A 12,191-nucleotide genomic window follows, 5' to 3' on the forward strand; every position below is an offset into this window, starting at 1 on the left:
TCTTTCCTAGAGCCCCCGCTAGTAGAGAGGTATTGCCCCCCGCTAGTACAGCGGGATGTCCACGGATTTAAACCGCTATGATCAGGGGATCGATTCCCTTCGGTGGGCTCAGCAGATAGCCCGATGTGGCTTTGGTATAAGAAAACACACACACACACTTTCCTAGAAATTAATAACTATTCTCTTTCTCTTGTATTGATGGAAAACGAAAAACTGAATAGATAGAAGAAAAAACAAATATAACAGGTTAATATAATGCCGTGATGGGTAAAAAGCAAAGGGAATAGGTTTTTCTATTATCTTAACAAAATAGTTTATTGTGTATATAGTGTCATATAGCTTGTAAAAAGCTTTAAGCAACAAATACGAAACTGAACTAACCCTGTTATCAGTATGAAGATTTTTATTATGGCAAAGAACTATGTTTTCAGCTAGTGAATGGGTAATTTAAACGGCTTATCTCTCCAATCGATTTTGTTTGTTTGTTTTGGAATTTCGCACAAAGCTACTCGAGGGCTATCTGTGCGAGCCGTCCCTAATTTAGCAGTGTAAGACTAGAGGGAAGGCAGCTAGTCATCACCACCTACCGCCAACTCTTGGGCTACTCTTTTACCAACGAATAGTAGGATTGACCGTCACATTATAACGCCCCCACAGCTGGGAGGGCGAGCATGTTTGGCGCGACGCGGGCGCGAAACCGCGACCCTCGGATTACGAGTCGCACGCCTTACGTGCTTGGCCATGCCAGGCCCTCTCCAATCGAACTGCTGTATTTATGTTTACTTTTGGCCAGGCGGTGCAAACTCATTTAAACATTTTTAATGGTAACAGTTGAACAGCTCAAATATTAATCATTGTTATCAGAGCATGTGTAACACACGTTCCTTTTTATTTTAATATATGGTTTTGTATCTTTGAGAAAAACAGGACAAATTCGACTTTCATAAAGGAAAATGTCTGAGGAATAATTAGGGTGTTCAACATAATTTTATACTTTTTTAAATAAAATTGTTTGTACGTCAATTTTCCCAGTCAAATTTCATAATTATCTGGTAATCATGTTTTGGCAACTAACAGTAGCATTTAAGTGAGATATAAATGGCATAACGTACATAACATTAACTTTTTCAGTTATCAGGAATAACACAGTAAAATATTAGTTCATTTACTATAAGGCAGTTTTTAGAAGTTATATGTAAAAAAGTTATTTCCCAAATGAAGTCCTAAATTTCTTATCAGTAAGACCGAACCATGTAATTATATTTCTTATCAGTAAGACCGAACCATGTAATTATATTTCTTATCAGTAAGACCGAACCATGTAATTATATTTCTTATCAGTAAGACCGAACCATGTAATTATATTTCTTATCAGTAAGACCGAACCATGTAATTATATTTCTTATCAGTAAGACCGAACCATGTAATTATATTTCTTATCAGTAAGACCGAACCATGTAATTATATTTCTTATCAGTAAGACCGAACCATGTAATTATATTTCTTATCAGTAAGACCGAACCATGTAATTATATTTCTTATCAGTAAGACCGAACCATGTAATTATATTTCTTATCAGTAAGACCGAACCATGTAATTATATTTCTTATCAGTAAGACCGAACCATGTAATTATATTTCTTATCAGTAAGACCGAACCATGTAATTATATTTCTTATCAGTAAGACCGAACCATGTAATTATATTTCTTATCAGTAAGACCGAACCATGTAATTATATTTCTTATCAGTAAGACCGAACCATGTAATTATATTTCTTATCAGTAAGACCGAACCATGTAATTATATTCTCAACTGGTTGACTTTGCCAGAAGGTCTTTTTCTTCAACAATCTATCGGGAGATATTAATTTTCCTACTACGTATAATTTATGTATATATATCCTAAATCCTAAATAAAACATTAAAATTATTATCAGCAAGGCTAGACGATGTATTTTGATTGATTTTGCCTGAAGGACTTTTTTTCCAACCATCTTTCAAATCATTAATGTTCGTACAAGCAAACATAGAAGTAAATATTTCTCTGTCATTTCTTTGTAAACTATAAATATAGTAAAGAAGTTCCTTTATACTTAGAATTGGCTTTATGTTTGCAAAGTAGCTAAAAAGGTCCAGTATATATATATATATATATATAAAGAGACACAAGCCTTTTATAAATGAGGTCCCCTGGTGGCATAAAGGAATGTCTGAAGACTTACAACGCTAGAAACCGGGCTTCAATACCCGATGCAGGAAAACTATAGATAGCCTAAAGTAGAGCTTTATTACAAACAAACGAACTTATAAATTATCACATAAGATATCAAGTGTGATATGTAATAAACTACCTGCCTGCTCGCCATGAACGATATTAAAATCACACGAGATAAAACAACAACAATATATCCTTAGGAATAATAACATAAAAAATGTCTTCATGAAATAGTGATTTGATCAAATGGTTCACATCTCATACCATGAGACGTACACACCTTGTTATTTATATGTAAAATAGTAATTTTAATGCAGAAAGTTTCTGTTAACTCTATTTCTTCTCGTGCATAGAGCTCTCCTTTCTTACCCCATAATACCCTTCATTCTAGACATGTGTCTTCCTCATGATGAGATCATGAGTTTTTCTTTTTGTACTTCAAAAGCAACTGGATGACATTTTTTAGTTTTTGTGTAGTTTCAGAGGTTGACATCAACGAAAGGTGAAGAATAAAAAATGAAAAGAGAGGATAAATAATCCTCATTGTATTTAAGAAAGACTACTTGCTTGAAGTAAACCAAAGTTTCATAATTGTAAAAAGTACTATCCACTCAAAGCTGTTAGCGTCGTTGAATGAAACCCCAGAATTACCACCAATTTCAAGAATTTTCATCGTTTCATATGCAGCGTATTATCTATACAGTGCATGGAACGTTGGTTGCATCACGTTGAAGCAAACTTGCACATAGCCCTCTAGCGGAAACTCCTTTGAATACAAATTGAAAATTAACTACAGCATGTTATAAAGATTGTGTGGAACATACAACGCTGAATTTTGTAGTTATTTCTCTACAAACTACACTCGGACTGAAACACTAATGTTTATTGGCAATGGAAAATGTTTTCGTAGTGATGAAGTGTAATAAACTAATTAACATAATTTAACGGTTACGAGGATGGCTTGCTAATCACTGTATAATGAACCTTTTATTTAATAAAACGTCATGGATTCCATCAATGTTTCTTGGAATATTTTTAATTATTTTGCTTGATAACAGTAGTAAAATAGTTCACATTTTAATTAACTTTGAAAAGCCTGTTTGTAATGTGATAATATAATTTCTAAACATACATAACTTAAGTGTTTAGGGAAATTTATCGTAATCGCATACGTACAATCACATTAACTAATTCCATGTTCCCCTATTTTGAAGTATGCTACACGTTAAACAAACATACAACTGTCCTGTTAGATGCTACACAGAACTTCAGTTTTCAGAAACCATAAACTAAACGACAGGGAATAACTGTCAAAATTGTTCAATCATAATTACCAACTCTGATATTACTGTGGTACTTTGAATAATCAGTTGAAAATGTTTTCGAGTAAAAAGACAGTTAACAACTAGAAATACTTAACACCATTTCGAGTACATCTCAATATTTTTTTTTTATTTTAAATATTTATCGTGGGAAGGATTCGTATAATTGTCAACAATGGTCAACTCTCATACTATGCAGAATGAAGGTACACGAAAATAAACATGAACTAAGCGTTTAGGTCCTAACAAGATGTAAGTACTAACTGTAGTGGATCACTCTTGTTTTTATTAACGGAAAATATGAACGTGGTAAAATTTTCTAGAAGTATTCGTGCTGAAACACATAACAGAGTTTATATCCTGTTTAAATCGACTTTTATTATGAATTTAGAATCTGAATAACCACTTTATACAGCTGTCTTCATGTACTGAACGTGTTTCACTTACTCAGTAAAGCCAGTTTATGTATTCACGTGTACTGAGTGAACCACTAACTGGTAAATTATTTCAAACTGACAAACTAGAAAGTCCTCGAATGAGCTACAAGAAGTGTAAAGAACATTCACTTTTATTAGAAAGAAATTAATTAATCAAAGCATAGACTTAGGTCTGGTATCTGTCTTTATCAAACTTGGGAAATAGCAAGAATAGGCTTGTCGACCAACCAAAGTCTGACTTATAAGAAAACTTGTTTTGCACATTGGTCTAATATTTGTTTTGAAGTAAAATATCTAAGACTAACGCGAGGCTTTATCAATATTTGTCTGACAGTTTTACAACCATGGACATTTGACATTTGACAATGTTCACCATCCATGAGAAAAAAGATTTTATTGAAACTTTAGTCTAAAACTGAGTTGTCATCAAAGCCTTATATCACAGAGTAAATTTTATTGAAGTATTTATTGGTAGATGCCCGTTATCAATGAAAGTGCCTTGCTGTTCTGTTGCAACACTCATGAGATTTTCATTGAAGTGAATGATATTTTTAGTTTGACTTAGATCGTTTCATATTTGAAACTTACTCTCTTTTTTTGTAATTTTTATTGATTGAATCTGAAAAGTCATTTTTGTGGAAATTTCAATTATTTTATTTATTACTTAAACTTCAGTACATAATTCTTCAGACTTGCCTCTGAAACATCGGGAATAGAAGGGGGAATTTTTTCTGGATTTATAAATAAGAAATTACATTCAAGAAATGTGAAACATTATTCGTTAAATCTGTTTCCTCTTTATAGATAACTTTGTTGTATACGTAGAGCCAAGCGTAGTCTAGTGGTTAGTAAACATAACCTAAGGATTCATGGTTCGTTACCTATTGCTGGAATGATGTGTCTTACTTTGGGGCTCACGAGTGCACTATTTGTTCGTTTAGTATTAAGCACAATGTTACAGAATGGGCTATCTGTGGTCTGCCCACCATGAGTATCGAAATCCAGTTTCTAACGTTGTAAGTCCGCAGACATGGCGCAGTTCTGTCAGACAAGAGTTAGTGGTAGATGGTGTTGACTAATTGCCTTTCTTCTAGTGTACAAATATGAAATTAGGTACGTTTATGCGCAGATGACCATATATTCCATGATCACATGGCTCATTGGTAAATACGAATTCTTGTGACACTGAACATCGTATAGAATCCTGAGTAAGTGCGGGTTACTCCAACTGGCCCTTGTGTACAATGTATAAATACACTTAACAGATGCTGAAACAAATACAAAGGAAGGAGGAAGAGGTCGACAAAACCTGCTCCCCCCCTGGGTATATAAACATAAATATCCAAATAACTATGAGAGAAAGAGAGAGTGGTTCAACTCACATGGCTACCATAGCGCAAAGAATGAATCTATTGTGTAGTTTTGCACTAAACTTTAAAACAATCAAATCCAACACCAAAAAAATTACAACTCTTTTAATAGTAGATTTTCTAATTTTAAATAAAATGCAGAATAACTTGTTTCAAATGGTGTGTAATTGCGACTTTAGACTTAATAGTCACAACGAAAACCAAAAGTAGTTGTTATTTAGTTTGAAAAAAATTTATTGTCAACTTTAATTAAAGAAGAAATTATAAAACTCCACTTCACAACAGCACTGCAGTAACCGAATATTCCCCGTAGGGCAGCACGTTCTTGGGAGCGACAAAAATGAATGTAAAAAAAAAAAATGGTTCTGGCCACAAGCTGCTCTATGGACGAACTAAAACTACCTCATCAAACAGAATCGGCATTCTACGATAAAACACACAACTAGAACATAACAGTTCCCCGCTAGTAAGTCTACGGATCTACAACGCTAAAATCAGAGGTTCGATTCCCCTCGGTGGACTCAGCAGTTAGCTCTATGTGGCTTTGCTATAAGAAAGCACACACACACACACACAGAACATAGATAGCACTGCTGTTGCCACCTACAGAGGATTCATGGAATATTCGGTTGGATTGTTTGTTTGTTTGGTTTGAATTTCGAGCAAATTAGCAGTGTAAGACTAGAGGGAAGGCAGCTAGTCATCACCACCCACCGCCAACTCTTGGGTTACTCTTTTACCAACGAATAGTGGGATTGACCGTCACATTATAACGCCCCCAGGGCTAAAATGGCGAGCATGTTTGGTGTAACGGGGATTCGAACCTGCGACCCTCGGATTACGAGTCAAGTGTCTTAACCACCTGGCCATGCTGGGCCTTATTTTGTTGGAAGTTAGGCGGCACAGTCAGCGTTTGGACAGAACTACAAAAATGTCACTCAGGCCCTTGTTTTAAAAAAAAGAACAATAATTCCAGGTCTTTGGAGGGGTTAGCAACAACTCTAAGTGCTTACAATGCGAACATTTGAGTTTGATACTACGTAGTGGGCAGAGCGCTGACAGCTCTCTGTGTGGCTGCGCTTTGAAAAAAATAATTATGAAATGACACTGATTTATTGATTTTGGAAGTAAAAAGTGTTTAGTTATCTGTTTACTATGTACTTTTTAATGAATACAGTGAATATAAACAAAAGGTATTATTGGTCAGAAGTAGTTAATTATTTTGAAATTTTATAAATTGTTTGTTGGAAAAGTAATCGAGTCTATAGGAGCTCTTACGTCTCCAATAATAAAAAACCAATTTCAAAGCAAATGGACGCGAAATTAGACCCTCGGTTTTTCAGACTAGTACATTAATCAATTGGCTACATCCGATCACTTTATTTGAAAAATGAATTAGTATGTATGCATTTTTAAATCAGAATTAACGAAGCCTTTTATTGAAAGAAGACGGGCGTGACATATATTTTTAGCTAAACAAATCAAATTTAAGAACAAGAAGAGAAAGGGACGAATAGAAAGAAATATAAGGCCCATTAGGTTCAGGAAGCAACAGAACCCAATCTTAAAGATCCTTATAATTTACGAAATGATATTTATACCCTTCGCGGGCCCGGCATAGTCAGGTGGTTAAGGCACTCGACTCGTAATCCGGGGATCACGGGTTCGAATACCCATCACACAAACATGTTCGTCCTTTCAGCCCATGGGGACGTTATAATGTGTTAGTCAATCCCTCTATTACTTGGTAAAAGAGTTGCCCAAGAGTTGGCGGTGGATGGCGATGACTAGCTAGTTGCCTTCCCTCTAGTCTTACACCGCTAACCTAGGAGAACGGCTAGCGCATATAACCCTCGTGCAGCTTTGCGCAAAATTGAAAACAAACCAATTATACCCTTCGCGCTTAATACTGGATATTAATTAGGGTTTTTTTTTAACTTTTCCGCCAATAGAGACTGGATAAACTAAAGAAACGCGGAAAATAATACAAACCGCCAGTGATGTACATAAAGTATTTATCGTTAAAAAATCAAAGAGACACAACTTTCGGGAACAAAGTTTTATTATTTTTAGTTATAACGAGTTGCAACCACGTTTCGATCATATACTTATTTAATTAATACGAAACCATCAACAATATCACCAAAGGTTTCAGAGTACATGTACAGAACACACACTATACAATGTTCTCTTTCATAAATAGCCATGCCAGTCCAAATGTTGCTTACATCTAAGGAAAACGATAAAAAAAACAAAGAAACATATATTCAGTAGCAATATCTATATAAAAAACACTCGAAAATTGGACTGTTGGTGTTTCCCTTCTTATATACATATTACAAATAAAAAATAGAAAAATAAAAACGAAGTTAGATTCAAAGGTGAAGTCTTGAGTTAAATTTCAGACGTTAATATTAAATTAATTGTGTTACTCAAAGTTCAATAAAAAGGAACATAAATCAATTTCTATACGATTCACCCACACATAGAGTAATACATTTTTAGAACAAATTTCTGAAGTGTGTTTTTCAATACTGAAATCAAAGTTCATTTTATTGTCCTTTATACAACAAAATCTCTATCACCTTAATTCATCTTGATAATTATTACCCTTCTTGTCTTACCCAAATATATAAATATGATCTGTTTAATCCGTACGTGTTTCAAACGATGTAACAAAGAGTTCCTCATACTTACGCGCGAAAAACACAAAACATCACTTTTATAAACGTTCGAAATAAACTGTTCGCTTTATCACAACTATACAAAGACACAATAAATTAAGCCACTTTTTACATCAAGTAATCCTAGAGAACAGCTGGAAATAAATTATGGTAGTTTTAAGTATTTTTGAAACTCTAGATTCAATTAACAAGTATGATCCGTACTATCAGTTAGGGTGTGTATTTGCATTATATTTTCAACGACGTTTACCAATAATGAAAGTTGAAGTAAAATACCAAAATATATTTTACAGATTTCTTCCTTATTTAGATAATAAACGTAGACTTTAAATCTACAGTATCGTGATTTTTTTAAATTTAAATAAAACTGTAAAAATATATTTTTAATCTTTACTACTAAGCAAGTAGTATTGAAAATAGGGCCAGTTTATGAGGGTTTACTTTCTACTTATAGTAAAGGCGAATTAAAATGTGACGATAACAAGCATCCAGTACACATGAATCGAAGCAGACATCAAATAAGTATTAGAATTTTAAAAGATTCGAAACATTCTGTATTAATTTTATATCAAAGCAAATATTCCTTTTGCGACGGTAACGTAATTAAAACTTACAAAATAGTTTGTTCGTCTGACCTGGCAGTTTTTTTTAGAGCTTTCTCTTTGGTTGAAAAGTTTTTTAATAAATGAACTGTGCTCCAGATGACGTCAATAAACTGTGCTAAGCATGAAAAAAAAAAACTAAGAAAAAATAGCGATTTACCAAGAAAGGAAGTTTACAGAAACGATAGAAATGGAATGTGTGTGATTATTGTAGAAAAGCAAACCAATGGGAGTAACAACAATGACCTTGATATTGACCTTTTTTCACTGTGAAATTTCCTAAATATTATTACAGTTGGTTAGTGTGTTCGTGAGTTTGGTTATGCTTACACTTTGGTACGAATAATAAACTAACTAATATATTTTTTTCGATTTGTAAGTTCGATTTTTTCGAACTGCAACGTTGGTTTACATAATCAAACTTTAAAAACTAAGAACCAAAGCACAAGTTAATTATTATTATAAAACGAAATTTTCGTTGCTGAGAAGTACCTTTACGGTGCTAGCAACAAGCGAAACCTCGAAAACATAAAATCACATTTTCGTTTGATAGCTATAAGAACGTTACTTTCTGTTTAAGTTAAACAAATACAAATAAACAACGAACCCTCCTTTACACAAAAACCAATAATAACTAAAAGGTATCAGTTAATTCGAACAAGTAACAACTTTACAAAACTAGTGAAAATATGTAGTCAACTTTCAGTAGGTTTTTACTTTTTCAAAACATTCATGAAGTTTTAAACGTGTTACACAAAATTGTACTGGCTAACAAGATTTACGAGTCACTATAATAAATGTTCACATTCACATCCAACAATTGTGTGTGTATGAAACGACGAATTTTTCTTCAGTGATCGCTTCGTTCTGCTAGAAATTAGGGTCAAAGATTCTCTTCTAAGATAGTCCTATGATTACTAAATTTGTTACTGATGAAATTATTCTGTACTGAACTCAAATAATATTGTATAGAAGATTGGGTAAGTTCTGCGTAAAACTACGGAAATATGTCGTGTTTGACACAAAAGTGACATCACAACTGTTCTGTTTAATCAAATGAAATTATTTAAAATAGCTGATACGCGTGTATATTCTCTATTTTATTAACTGGTTAATTTTTTTGTTAAAACGTAGTTAAGACTGTAGATGGCACCTAACAACACACCAAATTAAAATAAAATAAAACATGTTAAAAGGTCTTGAATTGTACGAGATCAGAAGCGCATATGTTTACTGCAAGAAAAAAAGTGTTCGCGCATTCTTTAGGTAAAATAACATAACTGTTAAAACACACAAATTAAGTACTGATTGCTAAATGTGTCACATGTTAATGAACATGAAACACAAATATAATACATTGCATAAACATAATCTTACATACCTAAGGAAATAAAAAGCTCATTTCTACCTATACATATAGAACTCTAACCTTCAGCAAAAAAACTTGCACATCGAACAACTGTACTCGACGTGATAAAACGACATAAATTGTTACATTTATATACATCTCACACGAGAAAAACTGAACTAATACTATTATTATTATAATAATTATCAGCTTTCTTTTCTAATTTCAAACATTTTGGTATGTCTACCTCTCTTTCTCTTGAATCAATGTTTTTTGCATTCTTTTTTTTCAATTTACTCATATGAAGAAAATACTACAGTCACAACATTTACGAATACTACAGTTTCAACATTAACAAATACTACAGTTACAACATTAACAAATACTACAGTTACAACATTAACGAATACTACAGTTATAACACTAACAAACCTACGATATAAATGCTTTATTTACTTTTAGCTAACTTTCATTTCCTTAAAATAAATTAATTTGATTTAAACACTTGTTTGTAGGTTTGGGCAAGTATCAACAGTACTTGGCTATTTAAAAAAAAAAGAGACTTTTCCCTTTTTCGAAATAATATTTTTTTTTAGATGGATATACAGATATTTTGCCACAAAAATCCAAAATATTATAAATCTAAAAAGTTTATGGATTTTAATATATTTATTACTTTATTAATATCTTACAGATATCAAAAGATATGCCATTTGTTACTTTCAAAACTAAATATTTAACTTTCAGCAGCTGCTGGCATATTAACTGTAATATTACTGAGAAGGAACAGAATTTTAACATTCATCCATATCTATTATCTATTACATCTACAGACTTCAAGTATCATAGCTTGTGCTAAGTGCTTTTTTATCAATTTTTTTATTGCTTACTACAATATTTTGGTCATTATTTAAATGCTACTATTAAATAAGTCTTTGAAAACGCTAAGCATACTAAACATGAAGAGTTTTTATATCTAACTGAACTGAAAAAAATAGTACTTACAAAGATACTATATTTATGGTTGAAAGTGTAAATTTCATCAAGATGAAATTATTATATACGTAAGTTGAATCATGAATAAGTTTAATCATTAGCATGTAAGATGCAAAACCTTAACTTATCACACCATCATCGCTGCTTTTGTAAAATGGAAATACTCGAATGAGTAGCTTTCACGTGAGCACCTTTAGATCCTTTCATACAATTCATTCTTTCAAGAACAGTAATTATCACGTCATTTCTGGGTGACCTGAACCTTTCCACATCAGTCTTCATTATTTGTCATACTCTGATGATCCTAATAACACTTACAGTTATTATTTATGTTAGTTTCACAGGTAATTTTAAATCAATTAGTGCCCAAACAACTTACGACTCTTCTTCCTTCTCCCATATTTTAGAAGGTTGAAAGTAATGTGCCACATGCACTTTATGAAATGTTAAGCTGGTAAGGTCACCACCGTGTACCACAATATGAGGTCCTTTGCATCAGCATTTTCAAAGTCTATCATTGCCATTGCACATGTAATTAGTGAAGCTGTTTATGCCATGGACATTTATAAATTTTGTCATTCGTTTTCAGACTCTGTAATACCTTCTTTGGACTAGTCCATAAACAGTGAGATATCTAAACGACCATTATGTATATAAAGGTATAGTTGAAGAAACAGGAAGCTTACATAAATACATACATAACAGTATATGGTATGAATGTAGAAGTACACATATAATGGTATGTTTGACAGTAACTTGATGTCTGTACTCTTCTTTTATATCAACATTGCTTGTTACAGTTACAAAGCATCGGTTCCAGTTGCACAAGGTTTTTTGTTCTCTGAGCAATCTAACTGAAAATTCAAATAGCGGTTTCCAAACCGTAACGTTTTTGGTCAGCTGGTGTCTTTTGTTCCTGCTGATTGACGTTACTAGAGCCCATGATCAAGCCATAAAGTTGGTCAATGGTGTCTGCAGATACGCTTAAAGTCTTCAATTCAGCCAAATTTCTGAAATTGTAACAACAACAAAAATAATGTTACAATTAAACTTGGTAATTGTCATAAGAAGACAGGAATTTCTCAGAGCTCTTTAATTAAGAAAATTAATAAATTAATTTGAAACTTTGGCAAATACAGCTATTGCTTCTTTTAATACTTGTATATGATGAGAATGTCATAATTACAACTGAAAGTTCATTATCTAGAAAGTTTGTA

At 32.8% G+C, this 12,191-nt stretch overlaps 1 protein-coding gene across 8 annotated transcripts in view; it reads right to left on the reverse strand.

Annotated features, from left to right (window-relative positions):
* Positions 1–7,388: 7,388 nt before the first annotated feature.
* The window catches only part of LOC143255199 (protein TANC2-like), a 113,800-nt gene continuing 108,997 nt past the window's right edge, over positions 7,389–12,191 (reverse strand). For all 8 annotated transcript variants that reach the window (XM_076510479.1, XM_076510478.1, XM_076510473.1 and 5 more), the window contains one exon: positions 7,389–11,984. In XM_076510479.1, coding sequence (XP_076366594.1) covers positions 11,837–11,984 — 148 coding nt within the window. In that variant the 3' untranslated portion in view covers positions 7,389–11,836. The remainder of the gene's footprint in view (positions 11,985–12,191) is intronic.

Source organism: Tachypleus tridentatus, chromosome 7 (assembly GCF_004210375.1).
Source record: "Tachypleus tridentatus isolate NWPU-2018 chromosome 7, ASM421037v1, whole genome shotgun sequence".
In the NCBI taxonomy this organism is placed as follows: domain Eukaryota; kingdom Metazoa; phylum Arthropoda; class Merostomata; order Xiphosura; family Limulidae; genus Tachypleus; species Tachypleus tridentatus.